The sequence below is a fragment of the Suncus etruscus genome, chromosome 5 (genome assembly GCF_024139225.1).
Source record: "Suncus etruscus isolate mSunEtr1 chromosome 5, mSunEtr1.pri.cur, whole genome shotgun sequence".
NCBI lineage: Eukaryota > Metazoa > Chordata > Mammalia > Eulipotyphla > Soricidae > Suncus > Suncus etruscus.
The window spans coordinates 95,563,550-95,589,398 of NC_064852.1; the positions used below are offsets into that span (position 1 = coordinate 95,563,550).

The window sequence follows — 25,849 nt, forward strand, 5'->3', positions numbered from 1 at the left end:
TCTAAACAAAGAAGGTTCTGCATTTTTGGCCTCAAATTATACTATAAAGCATTAGGAATCAAAACTGTATGGTTTTTTCACACAGTGGAATTGTGAGAATTTGAAAGCCCAGAGACAAATCCTCAGATTTATGAACAATTAATTTGTAGTAAAGGAGCTACGTGCATGAAGTGGAACAGGAAAAGTCTCTTGAACATAGAGCTGCAAAAGGTTGACAGACATATGCAAAAAGGAAACTGCAACTATATCTCAACATTCACAGACATTAGTTCATAGTGGATCAAAGGCCTTGTGATTAGAGATGAATTCAGAAATTACATAGAGGGAAATATATACAGAACTTTATAGGATGTATATTATATGTAGATTTAACTTCATTGAAAAAGATAATAAAATAAAGTAAACAAATAGGAACATGTCAGATGAAAAGACACCCTATTGAATAGGAGAAATATTTAAACACACTGTACCAAGATATATGCAACACAAAACTCAACAGTAACAACAACAAAAAGTGGTGAGAGAGGAGATAACTAGCCACTACCCTGGAGAAGGCATGATGAGGGCTAGTAGGCATAGTAAAGTGTTTATTTAATAAAAAGTGTTTATTATCACTTATTAGGGGAATGGCAATCAAAACAATGAGTGATCATCTTATGTCATTGTGATTGTCGTTATATCAGGAAGATTGGAAACAATCTGTGTTTGGCGGGGATGCAGTGAAAAAGGAACCTTCATTTTCTGGTGGTGGGAATGTCATCTGGTTCAGTCACAATGAAAAACAATATGGCACTTTTTTCAAAAGAGTAAAAATAGATCCCTCATATGACCTAGTGGTTCGTCCTCTTGGCACCTACTTACTGCCCAAAACAAATGTGGTTTGCAGAAATATAAGCACATTTATGCTCAGTCTAGTGCTTGTTTATTTTCATTAGGCCGGACTTGGGAAATTTATCATTGGGTTCAATGACAGCTGCAATGGATAAAGGAAGTTGTGGCATATGTACATAGGGGACTACTGCTCAACTATAAGAAAATATGAAATCTTGCTGCAATGTCGATGGAATGGAAGGGCACCATGTTAAATGAAGTAAGCCAGAGGAAATAAGACAAATGCTAGGTGATCTCATCAGTGATATATAGAAGCAAAACAAGGTATTGAGTTTTCATTAACCCTGGGTCTTGGATTACAACTCAGATTTCCATGCTGGGGGTGGGGTGGAGTGGAAATAGAGGGACTTGAAAAGAACTCTTAGAAGTGGCATTGGTAAAGTAGTGGAGGCGCTTTGGCGGGGGGCGGGGGGCGGTCTAGAATGTGTTTAAATGTCCTTCATTTGTTGATGTTGAATAGGAGCCCATTTAAAATGTGTGTCACATTTTGTGAAAAATGTTAACATAGATATATGTACTGAGGTCTTGCTTTTATTTCTATAATATAATATATATATTTATGTATATATACACACACTCAGAGTTGGGTTTTCTAGATATTATGATTACTTCATGTGATTTGTTTTCTTGTTTTGTGTTTGGCCATATTGCAGTGCTACTTGGGAGATCCAAGTCCTATGCCTGGAGTTAATCTGTGCCTCCTGTTTTCGAAGCATGCCACATTAGCCAGTAGAGTTATGGCTCTTTGGCCCTATGATAATGTTTTTAAGTATGTTTTTTGATAAGTTGACATAATGTTTTACCGCCATGGCTGTATCCTCATCAGCACTGAATGTGGTTTCAATTTCTCTGCTTCTTTGCTAACATCTAGTATAAGACCGACTCCAGGTTCTAGCATACTAGGTTGTTCGACACCATAGCCATTGTCGATGGTCCTGGTAGGAGCTCTTCACCATCATGGGTGTTGCTATCAGGTTTCTGTAGTTATAGGTCCTGGTTTCTGTACAATTGGTGGGTTTTTGTTGTTGTTGTTTTGTTTTTAATACATAAGTAAGGACAGAAAGAGGCATGGAGGGAAAAGTTGTAAGATATTTATGTAATAGGCATAAATACAGATCCTTGGGTATCAAGGAATAGGCAGGAAGTATAGGATTTAGCTTTTCAAAGGAAGTAAAAATCCACTTTAAGAAGGATGAATGGAGTGGGGAAATGTGTCAGGATGCAAAAGTGATAATTTTTTATTTATCATTTATTATCATTTTATTATTATCCTCGCTCTAGATGAAGATAATGGGCAAGGAAAGACATTTTAAAAGATAAGGACGGTAATGTCATTAACCTTTAGAGAATGACTATAAAAGAGCTTTAGAATATTTTGGGAATTCTAGGTTCTGGTAATAACCTTTTACTTCCCTGGCAAATCACTTTTTTTAGTTTTTAAAGGTGGGCACACCTAGCTGTGCTCTGTGCTACCTCTAGGCTCTGCTCTCCGGGATCACTCGTGACTACTTTTGCTCAAGGGTCAAAGGTGGGGTGGGAAGGAGACAATCGATTGAATTAGGGCTGGCCTCATACAAGTACTGGTATTGTAGTATCTCTCTAGTCCAGCAAGTCAGTCTTATGCAGTTACACTTTATCAGAGAAGTAACAGACATAGATAAAAGAACATTTAATATTAAATTTTACCTAGAATTTGTAGTACCTTAATCTGCATAGTAGTAATTGTACACTGGTAGCAAATTTGCCCCCTTTAACCGTATTTTTTCAAATTATTTTCAAATAAATATTTGACACCCGCCATTCTCTGTTAAGCCCCTTCATTCTTTCTTCTGACCAACCTCTTTCAGGTAACCACAACTTTGTTGTCAAAATCTACAGGTTTGTTTTGTTTTTGTTCATTGATTGTATTTCTTATATATTATGTACTTTATATTATGCACCTAATTTAATATTTGTCTTTCTCCTTCTGGTTAAATTTCTTACTCATTATCTCTCAGTTCTTTCTATTTGCTGCCAGTGATAATTTTATTCCTTCTAAATTGTGAAGTAGTTTTCTGTTGTATTATAAATACATCTTATCAGTCATCTCTGTTGGGTTTCTAGTATCTTAGCTATTCTAACATTGTGGTGATGTAAACCTTTTTGAAATTTATACTTTAACATTCTTCAGATTCTATGTGAAAGTAGAATTGTTGGGTATATGGTAGTCTTTATTTTTTGCAGATAGTTCTATATTAGTTTCTCCAAGATGATTGCTCCAATTATCATATTGACCTACAATGTACAAGAGTTTCCTTTTTCCCACATTTCCCTTTTCATGCCAGTATTTGTTACTCATTTCGATAAAAGCTATTCACACAGATAGGAGATGGTGTCTCATGTAATTTTTGACCATCTGTTATCTGTTTAAGTTGCTTGTTTTATTGTTGTTATGATTCTTAAGTTCTTTATGTATCTTGGATGTTAAAACCTTATTAGTTATGTGATATGTGAACCTGTCCATTTAAAAGGCTCTTTTATTTTAATTATTTATTTTGAAATTCTCTTAAATCTGATGTCCGAATTGCTTGTTTATATTGCTCTGGCTTTTGGAGTTGAGTGCCCTAAAACATAATGCTCTTGACTTGAAATTTTTTAACCTATGATGTATTTTACTTAATTTTTGGCTATAGGCCTTACATCCAGGTTTGTAATCCATTTTGAAATTATTTTTCTGTATGGAATTAGAACATAATCCACTTCCATTTCCTTTCCCTCTCTCTCCTTCCTTGTCCACTTTTATGTACATTGAAGACATTTTCCTCCATTGCACGTCATGAGTCCTTTGTCACAAATCAAGTGTTGATAGATGTATGAACTTATTTCAGACACTAGACTCTAGTGGCCTTTTTTGTATAGCGTTTTAGTTCCTGTTACTTAAAAAAAAAAAGACTATTTGGGGGCTGAAGGCATGAAGGTAAGGTATTTATTTGCCTTGCATGCAGAAGAATGGCGGTTCAAATCCTGGCATCCCATATGATCCCCCGAGCCAGCCTGGAGCGATTTCTGAGCATAGAGGCAGGAGTAACCCCTGAGTGCTGCCGGGTGTGACCCAAAAACCAAAACAAACAAACAAACAAAAAAACTATTTATTTTGATTTTGGGGCCATAACCCAGGATTACTCTTGGCTCTGCACTCAGAAGTTGCCCCTGGCAGGCTCGGGGACATATGGAATACTGGGAATTGAACCTGTATTTGTTCCAGGTCGGCCGCCTGCAAGGCAAATGCCCTACTATGCTATCTCTCAGGCTCTCATTACTGTCACTGTGTAACATAGTGCCTCCATTTTTCTTTTTTTCTCAGGATGGCTTTTGCTGTTTAACCTTTGGGGTGAGGGGGTTGGGGCCATATCCACTGACACTCGATACTCCTGGCCATGCACTCAGAAATTGCTCCTGGCTTGGGGGACCAAATGGGATGCTGGGTGATTATACTGTGGTTTATCCTAGGTTAGCCGCATGCAAGGCAAAGCCCTACCGCTGCGTCACCACTTCAGCCCCTAGCTGTTTGACTTTTATTATTATTCCATATAAGCTTTTGTATTATTGGTTCGTGCTTTTAATATATTTCATTGGGATATTTTTAAGGATTTCTTTTTGGGAGGAGGGTGTTGGGTACTACAACTAACTGTGCTCAAAGATCGCTCCTGGCCATGCTCATGGGGATTATGGGGTGCTGGGGACTGAACTAGGGTCAACTACAGGCAAGGAAATGCCCTATCTGCTTTACTATTTCTCAGGTCCCAGGACCTCATTTATTTTTATGAAGAACCTCAATTCATCTATGTGTTGCTTTCAGTAAAATGAAATTTGGAGTGCGGGGGAGGCTTTGGGCCACACCTGGCTGCATTCAGGTTATTTCTTGTTCTACATTTAGAAATCAGGTCCGGGGGTGGGGGTGATGCATATGGGAGACTGAGGATTGAGCCTGGGTCAGCTGCATGCAAGGGAAATGCCTGACCTGCTATGCTATTGCACTGGCCCCAAATGAGTATTTTTTAAAATAAATTCTTTAATTACTGCAAGATACACAGTTACAAAGTTGTTAGTGATTGAGTTTCAGTCATACAATGTACAGTATCCTTCACCAGTGCACATTTCCCACCACCAGTCCTCAGTTTCCCTTCAGCCCTCCCTCTTTGCCACAGGACACCCCCCCCCGTTCCCTGTTTTTTTTTTTTACACAAAAACTGGTTTGTAGTTACTGAAGGGGTAACTTTATCATCTTTCAGTACCTAGTTCTTGTCCAGCGTGATCATTTCCAATTCTTATTGTCATAGTGGTACCTCTCTCCTCTTAACTGCTCTCTCCTGCTATTTGTGGCAAGCTTTGTTGTGGTCCTCCTGTCCTCATCTCTGCTGTGCTGAAATGGAATATATTTCTACCACTTAAATTCTATTCTCTTTATAATTGTCTTATAGTTTTTGTTGTATGGTTCTTACATCCCTTCATTAAATTTACACAGGTATTTACAATTTTTGGTACGATTTTAAGTGGGATTATTTTTCTTAATAGCTTAATCTCATTTGAATATAATACAGCAGGTTCTTACTGTTTTGTAAACTGTACTTTGCTATGCTCATTTATATTTTCTAATAATCTTTAATAGAGTCTTTGGGCTTCCCCCTTTATTCTTAAGGCAGCTGTTTTAAAACCATTATCTTAGATGTGAAAACTACCTTTTTTAATACAAGAAATTCTTGTTATGTGACAATGAAGCAGTCGTTACCATTTTTAAAATGCAGTTAGAGTAGTTAAAATTCTATATAAGCGGGGAGGGAAAAATTCTATACAAGCATTGTATAGGGAGATTGCACTATGAAAGCTGTATGTTTAAAACAGTAAACAAAAGCTTCTCTCAATCTGTGTGTCTCTTTGTCGTCCCCCCCCCTTTTTTTGACGCGTATGTGGTTTGGTTCTAGATATTATCAAACCTAGAGCCTCTGTGTACTAGGCATGCAGTGTATGACTTCAAATCCCTGGCCCCCAGTGTTTTCATTTTTAATATCCTAGAGTAGATTGGATAATCATAGAGGGATCCGTATGTAGAAGAAGTATTCGTGGGAACTTTCTTTGTGGTATGGTCTTGGAACTGAGCCTAGGAGCCACTACCAGTGATACTCAACCAACTGGGCTAGTGGTTAAATACTGGGGTGTGAGTATGCAGCACTACTTGGATCTGCCATTTCTGGGGCCTACTGAGGCCACTCCCGAAATTCTCCAGAAAAATCTGGGACTAATGCCTAGGCATCTTGTAATTATGGGGTTGAACCAGGGTCAGGTGCATGTTACTCACTTTTCTTTTTCTTTTTTTTTTTTTTGGTTTTTGGGCCACACCCATTGACGCTCAGGGGTTACTCCTAGCTATGCGCTCAGAAGTTGCTCCTGGCTTGGGGGACCATATGGGATCCCCCATATGGGGGGTCGAACCGTGGTCCGTCCAAGGCTAGCGCAGGCAAGGCAGGCACCTTACCTCTAGCGCCACCGCCCGGCCCTGTTACTCACTTTTCTAATTGTGGAGATTTTTTTTTAAATTTATTTATGGTTTTTGGGTCACACCCGGCAGCACTCAGGGGTTACTCCTGGCTCCAGGCTCAGAAATTGCTCCTGGCAGGCTTGGGGGACCATATGGGATGCTGGGATTTGAACCAATGACCGTCTTCATGAAAGGCAAATGCCTTATCTCCATGCTATCTCTCTGGCCCCTATGGAGATTTTTTTTTTTTTTTTTTTTTTTTTTTTGGTTTTTGGGCCACACCCGGTAATGCACAGGGGTTACTCCTGGCTATGTGCTCAGAAGTTGCTCCTGGCTTGGGGGACCATATGGGATGCCGGGGGATCGAACCGCGGTCAGTCCAAGGCTAGCGCAGGCAAGGCAGGCACCTTACCTTTAGCGCCACCGCCCGGACCCCCTATGGAGATTTTTAATCCATGTATTTATCTAGTTACTGAGTCAGTAGGAAACTGTATTTTTCACTGTGCATTGCAGCCAAAAGTGTTGTTTTGTAAATGAATATGAAAGTTGTAGAAAAATCTTAAGTCTTTTAATTTTGTCTATTTTCAAAATGCATTGTTGACCATGCAAATTTCAGAATTCAAGTGATCATGCAATTATATATTTTATATTTGTTATGTACCTATATATATATGTGTGTGCATGTATTTTTTTCTGTTCAACAGGTGCAATGGATGAACTTCATAGTTTGGATCCAAGAAGACAAGAATTATTGGAGGCTAGATTTACAGGTGTGGCAAGTGGGAGCACTGGAAGCACTGGCAGTTGCAGTGTTGGAGCTAAAGTGAGTAAAATTACCATCTTTATTTGATTTTCTTTAAAAGAAAATATAAATACGTGCTTAAGAGCAAATTTCATTTGGGAGGGTCATACCCAGTGATTTTTTTGTTTGTTTGTTTTATTTTGTTTTTTGGGCCATACCTGGCAGCGCTCTGGGGTTGTGCTCAGGAGTTACTCCTGGCTCTACGCTCAGAAATCGCTCCTGGCTGGCTCAGGGGACCATATGGGATGCCAGGATTTGAACCACCATCCTTCTGCATGCAAGGCAAATGCCCTACCTTCATGCCATCTCTCCTGTCCCACACCCAGTGATTCTTGGGGTTTACTCTTGGCTCTGCACTCAGGAATCACTCCTGGCAGGCTTAGGGTATTATGTGGATTGCTGGGGATCAAACACAAGTCGGCCACATGCAAGGTAAGTGTCTTACCCATTTGTGTATTGGTCTCATCACAATAGCAAATTGTTTTTGTTTGTTTGTTTGTTTTTGGGTCACACCCGGCAGTGCTCAGGGTTTACTCCTGGCTCCATGCTCAGAAATCGCTCCTGGCAGGCTCGTGGGACCATATGGGATGCTGGGATTCGAACCAATGACCTTCTGCATGAAAGGCAAACACCTTACCTCCATGCTATCTCTCCGGCCCCAATAGCAAATTGTTTACACATTACAAAGATAGATATCAGATTGTCACCGTGCAGTGAATTTCTTGTCCTGTTCTCTTATGACCCTTTGTGAAAATTTAAGATATAGTCTTTTAAGTACAAAAATATCAGGTCTTAAGAGTACATAAGTAATAAAATACTGGTATTAGGACAGTAATACAAAACTGATTCGAATTTGCAACAGAATACATTAAATGTTTATATTCTTCACATCTCAGAAATACTTGTTATCATTCAAATTACTTGGGTTTTTTGAGGGGGTGTTGGACCACATCCAACAGTGTTGACTACTCCCAGTTTAATGCTAAAGTAATAATGTGGTGCCAGGGTCACACTCTGATCTTCATTGTGCCAGTCATTCATTGCAGTTCATTTAGCATCTCCCTTTGAATATTTGTTGTGCTTTTGAAGTATTTTGAGGGTTCCGTATAAATTGTTTTCGATTTTTATTTTTCTGTGAGAATTGCCTTTTTACTTTTCAATTTTATTTTCTCATATCCATTCATATTTTACAATTTGAAGGTAAGAATAAGAGTAATGACTTATCCCATGTTATCATATCTATTTGCTTTACTCATGGACCCTTTTATGAACTAATGTCATAATTTAGCATATTCAAACCTTACTAGTTTTTTGTTTTAAAGTTCTGTAATGCTGAAATTTTGTTTTTGTTTTTATGGAGTCATACCTGGCAGTGCTCAGGATTTAATCCTAATTCAACACTCAGGGATCACTCCTGATTGGCTTGGGGGAACATATGTGGTACCAAAGATCAAACATGTGTCGCCACATACAAGGCAAGCACCCTACTGGCTGTATAATCTATATCACCCATGCTCAAAATTTGACTAAGAAATACAGGCCACCACCGTTAACCTTTTGGGTCAGACTTTTTTCTTACTGATTTTACATTTATCAAGTTATATAACTAATAATTTATAGCAGTAGGAATAAAGTTAAAATGAAAAATAACTTTGGTAAAAATTTTACTAAGTATTAAACACCATTTTTATTAAGACTTTGGTATGCAACCATCAAAAAGGTTTAGTCATGTGTCTGTCAAGCCTAGTTTGATGATCCAGGTTTTTAGTTGCAGAATGATTTATGATGAAGTCTTTTAGTTAAATGACTGATAAGAATATTCTGCTCCTCCTAATTTTCTTTGAAATATATGGTTGAATTTATTGATTTGTTAAATGTACAAAATTCATACGTGGTATAGTGATTTTATTACTGAGATTTTATTTATATAGTAAATGTCACCATCAGTTTAAATTTTTTGGTTTGGTTTGGTTTTAAACTACATTGGCAGTGCACAGGGCTTACTTTTTGCTCTGCATGTAGGGATCACTCCTACTGAGGCTTAGTGGGACCATATGGGATACCTGCCAGGGATAAACTCAGTCAGCTCCTTGCAAGACAAATGCTCTACACGCTGTACTATTGCTCCAGCCTTCAATTTTAATTTTGAAATGCTGCTATTTCTTGGTATTTATTTTCTGATTTGTCTTATAAGACAATGCCATCTTTTGTCATTTTCTTTTCTTGACCATTTTGGGTGGACACTTGAGTTTCTTATTTCCCAACTAGCATAGTAAATCAGTGAAAGCTAAACAATATCACAGCAACAATGTTTCTGGTCTCTTAGTATTCATGCAACACTTTGGGCAAAAAAAAAGAAGATATCTGAAAATGATAATTCATGACATGAATACATCCTTTAAAATTATTAAATTAAAACATTTTTTCTACTTCTACTGTCATAAATTGCAATAAATTTAGTTGCTTTAAACAACACACATTTGGCTTGACTTCAACCCTATGTTCTCCCTTGAACACATGTTACTGGTAGTCTCTATTTATTTCGTGCTTATTTCTACTCTGGAGAATCCTGTGGGGTTTTTTTTTTTTTTTTTTTCTTTTTGAGAATCCTGTGTTCTTAAACATACACCTCTCTTTCTTCCCCCCCTAAATAAGTTTTAATTAAAAACTTTCTAAATAAGTTTTAATTATAATATAATATCAGCACACACCACCTCAGTGCTAACTCACACCCTTTCTCTCACTCCTAAACAAGGGAAAAAATAAAAGTCGTAGAATACCAATCTCCAATCTTTAAAAATATTGAAAGTACTCAAAAAAAAAAAAAGAAGCTCAAAGCACAAAAATTGAGTTTAGTGGAATCTAAAACCATAAGTGTTCCAAGATTTAAATAGTATCCTTCCTACTTCATGCCTTGAAGTTATTCTGTTAATTTTATGGTTTTATTTTCACATTCTTTAATGATTTGTGCCTTACCCTTATGTAGTTTTGATAGGGACTCAATTTAATTTTATCTGTTGAACTACTCTTAATAGTGCTTCTTTTTTTTTTTTTTTTGGTTTTTGGGCTACATCCGGTAATACTCAGGGGTTACTCCTGGCTATGTGCTCAGAAGTTGCTCCTGGCTTGGGGGACCATATGGGACACCGGGGGATCGAACCGCGGTCCGTCCAAGGCTAGCGCAGGCAAGGCAGGCGCACCTTACCTTTAGCGCCACCGCCCGGCCCTTAATAGTGCTTCTTAAATCATCTAGTTTTTCCACTGATTTATGATGCAACTTATATTAGACATCGTTTCTTTGTATAATACACACGTTTGTTTCTAAAATATTCCTTATGTTACATTGGGCGTTTGCCTTGCAAGCAGCCGATCCAGGACCAAAGGTGGTTGGTTCGAATCCCGGTGTCCCATATGGTCCCCGTGCCTGCCAGGAGCTATTTCTGAGCAGACAGCCAGGAGTAACCCCTGAGCACCGCTGGGTGTGACCCAAAAACAAAACAAAAAAAAAAAAAACAACTTTTATTTTTATTTATTTTTTTGGTCACACCTAACTATACTCAGCTCTTACTCCTGGCTCTGTGCTAAAGGATTACTTCTGGAAGGTCTGGGGAGGACAAGTCTGAGGACAGGCATTAAATCTGGTCAGTCACATGCAAGGCAAGCACCCTTTAACATAATAAAACAATTGTGTTCAGAGCTAATCTTTTAAATTTTCATTTGTAACTATGACCTTTATTTGTAAAAGGAAGACATTTGTTCATTTCTTTCTTTTAAAATTTTTATCCTGAATGCATTCTTTCTAGATTAATTTGGGAAGTATTTAAATCCATATGTAATGTCCTATCTTTGTACACGAAGTATTTCTCTTCAATTTTTTCTACAGAAATTGAAAGGTTTTTTTAGGTTGGCTTGTATATATAGGAGTGTCACTTTTGATCTTTTTTTTTTTTTTTTTTGGTTTTAATATAGCTTGCTTATGCTCTAGTTTGTTGTTGTTGCTTTTGTAGTTTTTTGTTTGTTTGGTTTTTGGCCACATCAGGCTGGCTCAGGAGTTATTCCTGGCTCTGCACTCACATATTACTTTTGGCAGTGTTTAGGGAACCATATGAGATGCTGGGAGTGAACGTGGGTCTGCCACTTGCAAAGCAAATGCCCTCCCTGCTGTGATATCACTCCGGCACTCTGTTCTCTAGGTTTTTCTAAGAAAAAAATTCTTCTAAAATGACAGTTTTTAAATATTTGAAATATTTAAGATATTAAATATTTTATATAGTATTGATTGTGACATTTGGTACTGTGTCAAGAGGAATTTTCTAAAGTTTCCTCGTTAAATTATATTCACAGTTTTGTGCATATCATCAAAACTATCTTTTTTTTTTTTTAGCTTTTGGGCCACACCCGGCAGTGCTCAGGGGTTACTCCTGGCTATCTGCTCAGAAATAGCTCTTGGCAGGCACGGGGGACCATATGGGACTCCGAGATTCAAACCAATCACCTTAGGTCCTGGATCGGCTGCTTGCAAGGCAAACACCACTGTGCTATCTCTCTGGCCCCTTCATAACTATCTTGAAGGAGAAATATTTTATTTCTGTTTTTGTTTTAAAACATTATAAATGTTATTGGACTAAAATATTTTTTGGTTTGGGTTGAAAATAATCTAAACTTTTCATCTTTGGACTAATGTGATCAACCATATTATTATTATTTTTTTATTTTTAATTATGAGAACAAAGATGCAAAGAAAGAGGACAAGGTAAAGTTACAGTGGAAGGACAATCACCCATAACATAATTCTCAGAAGAAGTCCCCTTGCTGATATCTTAACTTTGAACTTTCAGCCAAAGAACATTAAGATAAATAAAACAGAATCCATGTACAATTACTTTGCCCCTCAAGTCCCCAGATTGTAACACATTATAATATTTCTTAACAGCACACAATACAATCTAAAGCCATAAAACTTACGTAACTCCTTAAACATTAGAGGCATAATATTTTTTACATTTCCATGTACATGCATATTAGCTTAAGTTAACCTCAAATTTTAAGTAGGTTTTTTTTTTTTAAGGATTAGAGTCAAAGGAGCACAGTAAAAACGGTGTTAGAGTGGCAATTGTTGTTTGCATAGGCCCACCAAAATATGAGAGGTAGGGAAAGGAATAACCTTGGCCTAAATACAAAGAGACCCTACCCCTGAAGTTTCCTGGCATAAGACCAACTCTAGGCTCCAGGCAAGCTAGATCGTCCAATCCAAGACATTGTCCGTAGTGCCAACACACTTTTCATACAGTCTCTGTTGTTGGTATCATGTTCCTGTATTAAAGATCCTGGAATCTGCATATCCTACATTGAAGTCAGGATGTGGGGTGTCCTCTCGTTTCACCTCACCATTAAAGGGCAATGCAGGAAGCCCTGTCCTGTATGCAGGTCGTTATTGTTAAGTCTTCTCAGTGTTAAGGGAAGTCTCTTTTGAGTAGGTCGATGTCTGGGCAGTGGTAGGGTCTTCCGTGTTAGAGGATTGCTTCCAGGTGATGTTATAGATAAACTTGGATGTTTCATGGATGTCTTCCCTGGTTCAGGGTGAATGGAAAATGCCCTTTCTTCTGAGGCCTGTGCCAGGTCATTATGTCAATGTTCAGGGTGTAAGGTCCCTTTGCACTACAAGATTTGTGTATTCCAATCTCTATTAGATAGGATCTTATTTGTATGTATAGTATTTTCTCATTTTAATGTGCAACCATATTATTTTGTTGTCGGTGGTGGTGATTTATTTTTATAGGGGCTACCCCAACATTGCTGGTCTGGAGATGGGGGGTATCAGGGCTTTTTCTAGTGATTCTCTGTTCATCATCTTGATTCTTTGTTTGGTGGTGCTCAGGCTACCCTGTTTGTGTTCAAGTATCACCAAGACCACATCAAGTAGTGCCTGAGGGCCACAAGGTAGTAGGGATCTAACTCAAGGTCTCAGACAATGCTAGGTATGTACTCTGATATTGAACTATATAATTTCTGGCCTCTAGGGTCGCATATGTGCATTGGGATTGAGTCTATGTCTTGTACATGTAAGGCATGCGCTTTGCCTTTGAGCCATATCCATGACCTTTCTGTTACTTTTTGTGTTGACACTGAAATAAACATCAAATAGTATGTTTATTAGTGTTTCTAGAAAACACTAATAACTATATGTTTTAAATACACATTAAAAAAAACAACCGACCTTGGGACTAATAAGGAAAACCCTACTCTAGGCTGTAGCCCAGGACACATAAAAAACTACAACAACAACAAGATGTCTTATTGCAGAGGTCCAACTTGGACAACAGAGACTGAGCAGAACCTTTGGATCCATAATATCCTAGGCTTCGGCTTAGGGACTGAACGAAAACAGGGAGCAAGTGTTACAGAAGACTGAACACAACAACGATGGATAGGAACCTCTAGAACCTAGAGACTCTATCCTAGACCCTGACCTATAACCTGCGCAAGTAACAAGATCACTACCTACAGTGGCTTGATTTTTCTCACACACAACCAAGAGGAAACTTTCCTGGCATCACAAAAAAGCCTTTTGGGATGGGGTAATGAGTATATATGGAGCCAGGGGTTGATCCCATGATGGCATCTTCAAGGATGGAGAAACCCTGAATCTCTTAGGCCACGGGAATTCCCTTTCTTCCCCAATGCTTACTGTGCCTATGGAAAAAAAAAAAAGTGGGAATGCCAAACCCTGCCACTCCAGCACCCATACTTTTTCTTGTTTTGTTTTGATTTGTTAGTTTTTGACTTTATTTTACTTCTCTTTTTTCTTCCACTTTTCTCTTTCTTTTTTCACTCTGTGGTTATTATTTAGAGATTTATTTTTATTTTTATTTGCTGGGTCCATTTTTTTCCTTTTTTTTTTTCCTTTTTTCTTTTCTCTCTCTTCTTTCTTTTTTTGCTAGTTGTCACCAAATTTTTTTTTCTCCCTTTTTCTTATCCTTTTTATCTCCAATGACGGTGGAATGGATGCTCAATCTACAACAAGCTGTAAAGTGGAGACCAGTTGCACTAGCATTCTGGGGGGTAAAGGAGGGAGATCTGGAATGCATACTGGGAATAGGTGCGGAGGGAGGACAGCACTGGTGGTGGGAATGCCCCTCATTCATTGTCACTATGTACCATAAATGATGCAGTGAAAGTTTTGTAATGCACTTTGGTCATGATAAAAATTAAAAAAAAAAAACAACAAAACAACCAAAATCCCTTTTTTAAAAAATTTACTGGATACAATGAAAAACTATTTTAGACTTTTACACATATGTTTCTAAGAGTATCATTTCTGATTTTTTTTTACAAATGTATAAATTCCTATAGTCCACATTCCTCTCAAGATACAACATATTTTACCCCAAGAGAAGCAGTGTGTGGGGGTGTGGGGGTGTCTATGAGTGAGATTTTGGAGGGCCACACTGTAGAGGCTGGTCTACTCCCTGTAGTGCTTGGTGATGTGTAGTACCAGGGATCAAACTAGATCTTCTTTAATGGAAGCATGTGCTTCAGTCCTTGGAGATAATTCCACAGCCAATTTATGTGTTTTATAAATCATTATTACACTAGTCCCATGAAATGAACTGCCCCCACTTTTTTTGAGTTTTGATTTTTTTTCCCTAGCAACTTGTATATGTTCATAGGAAGAGCATGAAGCCAGTTTTGCCCTGCAGATTTTTGGGAAAGGAGGTCTTCTATCATTTAATTTCTTTAATGCTACTTAGTTTATTGATTCATTTTATTTCATGAAAGTATAATTTAATACATATATTTTAAAACCTTTATTAGTTTTACTCTTTTACATGTTTTTCTTTTCTATTGAGTCTTGCTGAATTTGAACTCTATTTGGAAACAAAAGATTTGGGATTCTATCTTTCACTATTTTTCCCCACTGAGTACTGCTTCATAATTTGCTTCCTTATTACTTTGATTTGTTTCATGGCCATCCATGAAATCAAATTGTTCATTTAAAAAAATGTAGATTCAAAGTGATCATTTATGAGATTCTCACATGCCCCCACCTGATTTTTATTAAGTTATATTTTTATTTAGTTGATTTCATCCTTTTATTACATAATTCTATATGTTTTGGCAAACTATACAATTGTGTAACGATTCCAGTAATTATTATATAAAGCAGTTTTTTAAGTATTCCAACATGTCCTTCTGTAGGCAGACCTATAGGTTGCCCTTGACAACTGCTGATTTGTTTTCTGAGCTTACAGCTTCACCTGTATAAGAATATAATGTTGGGGCCGGGCGGTGGCGCTCGAGGTAAGGTGCCTGCCTTACCTGCGCTAGCCTAGGAGACGGACCGCGGTTCGATCCCCGGCGTCCCATATGGTCCCCCAAGCCAGGAGCGACTTCTGAGCGCATAGCCAGGAGTAACCCCTGAGCGTCACCGGGTGTGGCCAAAAAACCAAAAAAAAAAAAAAAAAAAAAAAAAAAAAGAATATAATGTAATTGAAATATGTATTATAATATGTAGCCTTTTGCATTGGATTTTGTTTGTTTTGGAGCTATTGCTGGCAGTGGTTAGGACTCATTCCTGGTAGTACTGAGTATCAGGTACTAGGGTTGACAGTGTGCAGGCTGTCTTATGGCCCCTGTCTGAGTTTGACTTTATAATTTATGGTAATGCACTTAAGATTAATATATATATATATATTCCACACGTGATCATTCTGTCTTTCCCTTTCCTTCTGATTCATTTTGCTCAGTATAACTAATACTCTCCATATTCATCCATGTATAAGCATATTTCATAACTTCACTTTTCCTAACAGCTGTGTATACAGTTTCTTTATCAACTTACCTGTTCACAGGCAAAGGGGTTGTTTTCCAGATTTTGGCTAGTTGTATTATTTATTGTAAGTATTCACAACAGAGGTATGGAGAACTTGTACTTGGAATTTCTCTTTTTTCAAATACAAGTCCTACTTTTGACCTCTTTTATTTTTTCTTTGACATATATATATATAATTTTGGGGGAAGTGTGCACAGCTGACAGTCCTCTGGGGCAACTCTTGGCACAGCTCTGGGGACCATCCAGTGCAAGAGATTGAATTTGAGGCTTCTGCACGCAAAGCATATGCTTCAATATTTTGAGTCATCATTTGAAACTTTTTATTGTTTTCTGGGCTAGTTGCTCTGCATTTCTCCTGGATGCCTTATCATCATAGAAAATCTGTCCTTGATTTTCATGGAATTCCTTTTATAGCTATTCAATGCTTATATTCTGTGTTCTGAGTCACTTTTAGTCCTTTAACTCTTTTTGAAATAATAAATGAGTTTTGTATAGAAAATGAAGTCTTTACCATTTATGATCATATGTTCCTGGTATGCTTTTTCAGGATTTTGTATCTTACTCTAACTTTTATAAGATTGACCTACATAAGTTCTGTTTACTTTGTATGGTTTCTTATAGAGCTCTCTCTGCTATTTTGAGCAGTCTTCAATTATGTCTTCTGATCTACGATGACTGGAAGACATCTAATGTGTTTGTGGTCAAAATATCCACAGAATTATAAATTTTATAATTTTGGAAACAAAAACATTGGAAACAAAACCTACATTATTGTACAAATTATGGTTCATTTTTATTTTTCATGTTTTAAAATGTGTTAAGGGATATGTAACAATCTTTAAATGAAGCAATTTAAATCGTTGAGATGGGAAAAATCTAATCCAGTTGTAAAAGACAAACAAATCAAGGCTTTTCTGGTTTGTTAATATGAAGAAAGGCAAATGTATATGTTAGAATATAATGATTTTGAAAGGAATTAAGGAGTAGGATATTTAAAAGAAGCACTTGTTTTTATATTTGGTAGTGTTTAGGATCCTTTTATACTTAGAGTAGCCCAATTCTTTCATTCTTGGAGTTCGATGTACTGAAAAATCAGCTGTGCTGGGGAGATCACTCAAATGGCTGGAGCTGACACCTTATGGTCCTTCAGTACAGCTAAAGTAGCACTCAAGTACCAAGTACCAGAGTGTGGTTCCTCCTTCCCCAAATCAGCTAGTGGGTTAGATACTGTAAAATAACAAGGCTGGAAAAAAGACAAGTTAAAACTCTTGCCTTGCAAGATTTAGTCCCCTAGCACTACCTATGGATTCCTGAACATTAGGTATGGTTTAAACTCCTCCCTTTCCCCATTGTTTTTTAAAAAGAAGATTGCAGAACTTATTGATAAAACTTTCCAAGATATTTTATACTGTAAAATTTCTCTTACCTCATTTGAACTTTAGTTTTATATATGAAGATAATTATTTACTTTTAGCATCTCTTATTTAAAATTCCTCCTAATTTTTCTTTTCAAAAATTTTTAACAGGCCTCAACAAATAATGAAAGCTCTAATCACAGTTTTGGAAGCTTGGGATCTTTAAGTGACAAAGAATCAGAAGTAAGTAATTTAATTTAAAATATATTAAAATAAAAGCTGGAATTGCCGTTTTAAATATATACTTTTTTTCTTCATCTATCCATATGCTAAAGGTTAATGCTTAAATTGCTGATAGGAATATTTTCTGTCTTTGGAAGCACACCATTCAGAGTGAAGATTATATTTGGTATTAGAAGAAAATGCAGTTTGCTTTTGTACTCGAATTTGTACAGTTGTGGGATATTCTTAATGTAAGACAGTTATTAGCCATTAATTCTAGGAGTTAGTGGCTTTTTAAATACTTGGTTTGTTTTTTATTATTTCTTTTTAGACTTTCCTATTTTGGTCCTGCTGAGGGTTCACTTATATACGTTTCCCCCCTTCCTTTGAAATAATTTCCATGGAATTTTATGCTATTGGTTTTCACTTCTCACATTTTAAAAATATTTTAAAATTCCCTCCCTTTCCACCTACTAACCCCTTACGAAAATGCATGGGGTTTTTACATTTGGATCATAGTATAGTCGTTTACATTAAGCATAATGTAATATGCATACTTTATGAAAATGTGTCTTTTCATAATTTGTAAACAGGAATTTCTTTGGGTGTTTACTTGTTGATGCTGCGACTTCACTTTTTAATGGCTATAGTCTGCAATGTTTTTTCTTCTCAAATTATATATTTCTGTGTACATGTTCACATTTTTATGTGTGTATGCATGTGTGTGTGTTTGTGTGTTTCTTTTTTTGATTAACTTATTTATCCTCAATCTAATTTTAATCCTTTTTTCTACTTAAACTAGTGTAGATTTATCACCTTCAAAGTACAAATAGGTGGTTAGCACTCAGTAATCATAGCTTTTAATTTTTGGTGTTCAGTGGAAAGGGACAACTAAAGGTGGCATCTTTTTTTAGCCTTGTGTTACTGAAAGCATCAAGGAATCTCCAGTTTTTCAGTTTTTCACAGTTCTCTTCAGGCACCCTGACACTCCACCGGAGTGTGGCATAGGGCTCTCACTCATCAGGCTTTCCCTTCCACAGAGACAACTGGCAGGCAGCTGAAAGGACTGTGCAAGTGACGGGACTTTATCTGCAGTAGGTTCCCTTGAGGTAAGCGTTAGTAGCCCCAGATGATCACAGTTTAGTTTCTCCTAGTTACACACTTACACTAAATCCTTAAACACTGTAGGTTCAGATCTAGTCAAACCACAGATTTTAAAAGCTATCAAGAATGTTTTTACTTTATGTATCCTAGACTTTGGAACATTTCTTGATATTGTCAGTGATTTGATCTGTTTAGTAATTTCACATGCTTTTTCCCCCCACAAACTTTTATACTATAAGGGAGAATAAAGTAATTATAGATAACCATTTATTTTTACCAAGTATGCTGTTTTTGATAGATTTTTGAAATTTTATTTATTTTTTAATGAAGAGGGCCTTGTACTGGGCGGTGCTTAGGGATTACTTCTGGTTACCCTCAGGTGCCCTCCAGACCGTGTTAGGGGAACATGCACTAGGATTCAAACCTAGACCTCCTGCATTCAAAGTGTTTGTTTCAGCCTATTGAAGATTTCTCTGTTCCTTGGTAGATAGATTTTTTTTTGGAGGGGGGGTCACACCCGGTGATGATCAGGGGTTACTCCTGGCTATGCACTCAGAAATCACTCTTGGCTTGGGGGACCATATGGGACGATGGGGGATCAAATCGCATGTGAAAAGCAAAGCCCTACCACTTGTGCCACTGCTCTGGCCCCAGTAGAAAGATATTTTTAGGTGATGGTACATAGTAAAAGGTCACCTATAACAGCTATATATATATATATATATATATGTATGTATATATATATGTATGTATATATACATATATATGTACATATATATGTATATATGTGTGTTTTTATAAACATTATTCTCAGCCTAAGTTTTAGATTAGTTTAGATATTTGAATTCTTTAAAAAAGATTAGTTTATTAGATAATACTACTTTCCTTGAAAGAATTTCAAGAATAGTTTTTGGCAGTATTTTTCATTAGAATGTTCAGTTCTTAATTTAAAAACTAATGGCATTTGCAGTGATATGCAGTTTGGCTAACAAACTTAGCTTTTATTGAAGTTTTGAGGCAAAAAGAAAAGTCGTATGGTCTCTTGACTTGTGCTTTTCTGTATCCTATATCTTGAACAGATTGCAAATTAATGATTATAGTTAAGAAATATAATTTTTGTTTTGTTTTTGAGTCACATCTGTTGGTGCTCAGAGGTTACTCCTCCCTCTGTGCTCAGAAGTTGCTCTTGGCTCGGGACAGGACCATAGGGGATGCCAGGAATTGAACCACTGTCAGTCCTGGGTCGGCCGTGCACAAATCAAACGAACACCCTATCGCTGTGCTATCTCTGGCCCCAGGAACATAAAATTTTGGAATTCGCTGCAAGATTATACATTTTCCTTAAGAATTAAAGAAAAAGGGTTTTTTTTTGGGGGGGGGGAGTGACTACTCTCTTTCTGTATAAGACTCTATCTGAAAAAACGGTTCCCATATTTTACCTCACAGTTTACCTTAACGAATTCCTTTGGAGTGAAATTCGTACATATCAAAATACAGTTATTCATGGGCTGTTAAGTAAAGTTGTTGAGGAGTACATTAGTGCAGTATAGGGGTACTTCTGTTTTTCTTGGTATCAGATAGTAAAGCTTATGTGATTATTTGTCTCCTGATGCAAATTTATTCTTTTGGTAATTTGTCCCCGGTCTGTTTTTAATTTTTTAAGTAATGATAGTTTTTTTTAATGAGAAAATAATACTAAAATGTTTGCTATTTATTTTATTAAAAACCATTTCCACAACCAGATTCCACTGTACTTCTTCTCTATATTTCTATTTTTTGGGGGGATTTTGGAGCCAAATTTGGTGATGCTCAGAAATTACTACAGTTGGTGTTCATAAAATAGTGGGGCACTTATGGAATCCAACCCAGGTTGACCACATGCGGAGCCATCACCCTATCCACTATCTTATCTCTGTGGTCCCAACATCTCTAGATTTGCTTAGTATTGTGATATTTTTTTCTGTATTTTAAAAGATATCTAATTGAGCTTTTATCTCATTACTTCCTGTTAGGATTTAGAAGACATTAGGTTACTAAAATTCCATTTTCCTGCTTTCTGTCTTCCTAACTTAGCACTCATTTTGACATACAGAATCTTCCTGGGGTGTTTTTATTTTTTTCTTTTTCTTTTATACTATTAAGGCATTTGATATTCACTGTTTTTTTTTTTGGGGGGGGGGGTCCACACCTGGCAGTGCTCAAGGGTTACTCCTGGCATTACGCTCAGAAATCGCTCCTGGCAGGCTGGGCATGTGGAATGCCGGGATTTGAACCACTTGCATGCAAGTCAAACACCTTACCACCATGCTGTCTCTTTGACCTCTGTATTCACTGTTTGATTAAGTTTACTTCAGTTAAGATTTTTATATCAAGATTACATACATATGAATTATTTTATATGTGAATTTTTTATTTTTATATATGTAGAGTTGTGGAGCATAAAGTCTTTTGTTTTTCCCTAATGAAGTCATCTAATATCTGAAAGTGCTGGTTTTACTTTGTTCTTGGTAAATTCAGTAAGCACAAAATTTTTTTTAAGAATTTATTACTTATCTGTTTCAATCTAGAGATTCCCAAATTTATTTAGCCAACCATCATTCCCCTTTTTAGAAGAAATATTTTACTCTTCATCCCCATGGCAACCTGCCTTTAAGCTATCAAACAGGAATATCTACAGATTGACATGGGGCTACTTACCCCACCCCACCCCCCACACTTCACTGTGGTATTTGTAATCACCCACTCTTCTCATTTCGGTGCCAAAACAACTTTTTATAAACAATATGGACTATATTATAGTAGAAGTAAGCATAAGGTACTGTGGAAGTAAAGAAAACCATAATACTTTTTGCTTATAAGTGAGCACAAGTAAACACAAGTAAGAGACATCTTCCTTAAGTTGAAGAGAGGAATGCTATTTAGAAAGACTAGGAATTAATCCCAGAGGACAGTGAAAAAGTATGAAGAGATGAAAGAGGGATTTGTTAACTGCATGGAAACATGATAACTTTGTTCAAGTAAAGGACAGAGATTATCAATCCCAGATACACTTTAGATCACGTGAAGAGCTTTAAAAGCTCTCAGATTTCCACTAGATTTATAAAAGTAGAACCAAGGGCTGGAGCCTTGCACACGGCCAACCTAGGTTCGGTCTCCAGCATCTCATATGGTCCCCAGAGCCTGCTAGAAGTGATTCCAGAGTGCAAAACCAGCAGTAAACCCTGCACACTGCTAGGTGTGGCCCCAAAAAAGTAGAACCAGTAGGATCTGATGATTTTTTTTTAAGTAAAGAAAGAAATCTAGTACTATTTAAAAGTTTATATGAGTTGTACATAAATTTACTATGTGAATAAGTGTGCCTTTGAGATAGACAATGTAGACTAAAAATAGATTTTGCATACTCTGAATGATAGTGCCTTTGACAAATAAAATTGTAAACCGAAGATGAATAGATTTGGCATAGCAAGTAATTAATTTACTTAGGGCTAATACTGACTTTAGATACCTATGAAAAAACAAAGTATATGGCTCTTCATTTATACAATATGTAGCTCATCAGAGGTCAGTCTAGGGATGACATAGGAATTTTTGGCCTAGGTAAAGTAATCACATCTCAAAATAGAGTCTGAGGAACTTTAAAACTTGGGGACCTGCAAAAGTTTAAAAAGAATTGTAACAATTTTAAGACATTATTTGCCTTGTTTATGATAATACAAAAACATTTGACTTATTCACCTTTTTTGAGTTTATAATAATTCCAGAGCCATGTCATATAACATAATCCGATGATTTATGAATTGTGAACTTACTAAGTTCACAAGTTAGTAAGTTGTTTTGAAACTTTTTGTGCTAAATTTGAGCATGGTAAATATCAGTGGTTATAACATACATAAATAAAAGTTCATATGTGTCCCCAGTGAATTTTAAGTATTATATAAGGATCCTATACCCAAAAACATAAATCTCATTTTTTAATTTTTTTATTTTTTTGGTTTTTGGGCCATACCGGTACTCAGGGCTATTTCTGGCTTTTGCACACCTGGAAGTGCTCAGGAGACCATAGATGATGTTGGTATTGAGCCTTACCTGCCATACTACTACTCTGACCCCTCCACACTGTGTGTGTGTGTGTGTGTGTGTGTGTGTGTGTGTGTGTGTGTGTGATGCTGGTATTGAGCCTTACCTGCCATACTACTACTCTGACCCCTCCACACTATGTGTGTATGTGTGTGTGTGTGTGTGTGTGTGTGTGTGAGTATGTGTGAGTGATGCAGGTATTGAGCCTTACCTGCCATACTACTACTCTGACCCCTCCACACTGTGTGTGTGTGTGTGTGTGTGCGCACGCGCGTGCGTGCGTGCGTGCTCCTGCCCCCACACATTTTTTTTAAATTACGCAGTTATTTACAATGCTGTTAATCTTTCAGGTATACAGTGTTGCTGCGCCACACCCACCATCCAAGTGCTAGCGTTTTTTCATCATTATCTCTAGATCTCCCTCCCACACTCCCAGCAAAATCCAGTTCTATAGGCAGGCTGTCAGTGGGAGGAATCTAAATGCTTAAAACTTGCTTTTTTAGGTGAACTCATCGTGCTAGAATGTTAGCAGGCAAAAGTGGTATGCAGGAGAAAAATTAGTAGCCTTACAAGATGTGGATGATGAAAAGGTGGAAGAAAAATAGAAGAAAGCAACGCAGAACAATGATTAAATAAATCATATTACATTCATTTAAGATATTGACTATAAAAAGTTATAGCATTTTACCATTTAAGTGGAAGCTAGAAGCCAGATTGATTAAGAAACTATTGGAAAGTGAAGAAAAAGTGGCAGTGAATACTACCACCTATGGCAGAATCTTGACTAAAAGCTAAGGAAACAACAGTATCTGACTTTGACATTCTGTGCTAGGAAAGGGTCATAGCAGAACTGCAATCAGACACGGAAATTCTAAGAAGAGGAGAAAAATAGTCAAAATGAAACGTTCTTTTTCTTGAGGATTATCAGTGGTGGATCTAGACCCTAGGGTGGGCAAGGCTAACTCTGGATAGGAAGATTAGGACCATTCTTTCCTCTTTAGGATGAAATTACATTTCTTATAGCCTTTCTCCTCACAGTAAATTTAAAGGGATATGATCAGTGGAAAGGAGAAAGCACAAATAGGCTTTGGAAATTTTGCAAATGATAGGGAGGGGCGAAGGAGAGGGAGTTTATGTATTAGAATGTTTGCATGTCTGTGTGCTTTATCACTGGTTAAAAGTCCAAATTTCTGTGCATAGAGAGGATCCCATATTTCTTGGTTATCAGAGTATTACAAGAGTTAGAAACTGCCTTGAAACATCAATTTGCAGTTCCCTTTTCAAGAGTCTTCTTATAAATGTAAAGACCATTTCTGCTTTCTCTGAATTCTCTGTAATTGCTGTTCCTGGTCCTATCCTATGGTAATATAAATTCTGTTATATTTTAAATAAATTATAATATCTTTAGGTCATGTGAGATTTATAATGAATATTAAAATCATAACTATTCCTCCTTCCTTTCTCTCCTTTTTTTAAAAATTATATTTATTTATTGATCAATTAATTGGTTTCTGAACCACACCCAGCCACGCTCAGGGGATACTCCTGGCTATGCACCCAGAAATTGCCCCTGGTAGGCTGGGGGACCTTATGGGTCCCTCCCATGTAGGCTGCATGCAAGGCAAACACCCTACCGCTGTGCTATCTCACTGGCCCCCCTTCCTCTCATTTTAAATACTCTGAGATATATTTCTCAGTTTACTTTGGGGGAGGTGGCTGGATTTTATAATCCTCCCTTGTAACATGTATTAGAGTTTAAAGAGTAACAATTTAGAGGAAGAGAGAGAAGTATAGGAGTTAAGGTGCCTGGTACGTTATGTATTCAGCTCTAGTTCAGACCCTATACCAAGTAATCATCAGGTTCTCAATCTCTTTAATATTTTCCATTTGGAGCCAATGTTTTTTTTGGAGGGGGTCTAAGAAGGGGAATTGTCCTACATCAGCACAGTAAATATTTGCAGCCAACTACTCTTTTCTTTCAACCCCTCTGTGACAACAAAAAATATCTCCATATATTGTCAGCAATTCTTTAAGAATGGAACAAGTCTCTGGTTAGGAACTACCCCCTTAATGAAGGAAAGAAGAATGTTATTAGCAGGTTGCCTTGTGGAGTTCAATTACAATTCCATGTTTACCCGTTCTTAACTCTGGAATCAGAATCCTAGCCTATAGATATTGACTTGTTTTAATTTCAGTGTGCCTGTCTTATTTCAAAGTGATAGTCTCAACTACTGTGATATGATATTTCTGTATAACTAAAACAGTACATAACTGATAAGTGACTCCCTTTGAGGGGGAAATTATTTTCTTTTTATTGAAATATTAAGGTCTATGATTGTTAGAGTAATCAAATTTGCCAGTTTACAGTAGCATACTTGACAGTACTATAAAATGTTTTATATGATAACTATTCAAGGGCTTCTAGCACAAGTTGATATCACTTAGAAATTGAATTTTATTAATTTAAACAGTAATTTCAAGAATAAAATCCCTGGTCCAAATGGGCTCACTGGTGATTTTTATCATACTTTCAAAAAAGACATACTACCTTTACTTCTGAAACTCTTCCAAAATATTGAAGGAATAGGAGGACTCCTTACTAATAGCTTCTGTGAAGCCAACATAACACTAATACTCAAAGCAGATAGAGATTACCGAAAAAGAAAATTTCAGAACAATTTCCCTGATGAACACTGATGCAAAGAATCCTCAATAGGAACTTAGCAAACCAAATTCATTAGCATATTAAAAAGATAATTAATGCATCACAATCAAGTGGGATTGCAGGGATGGTTCATCATATGCAAATCAGTTAACATAATATACCACATCCGTAAAAGGAAAGATAAAAATTAATATGACCATATCAGTTAATGCAGAGAAAGCTATTGACAAGATCCAATATCCATTCATGGTTTAAAAAACAAAAAGCCTCAATAAGAGGCAGGAGAGATAGTATAACAGTTAAAGATGCTTACCTTGCATGCAGCCAGCCCAGATTCAGTTCCTGGAACCCTATATGGTCCCCAGAGCCCAGAGCACATAACCAG

At 36.9% G+C, this 25,849-nt stretch overlaps 1 protein-coding gene across 1 annotated transcript in view; it reads left to right on the forward strand.

The window, feature by feature from the left end:
- Nucleotides 1-25,849, forward strand: part of TLK1 (tousled like kinase 1) — a 164,296-nt gene that overhangs the window by 56,818 nt on the left and 81,629 nt on the right. Inside the window, 2 exon segments of the mRNA XM_049773535.1 lie at nucleotides 7,111-7,229; nucleotides 17,568-17,639. Coding sequence (XP_049629492.1) covers nucleotides 7,111-7,229; nucleotides 17,568-17,639 — 191 coding nt within the window.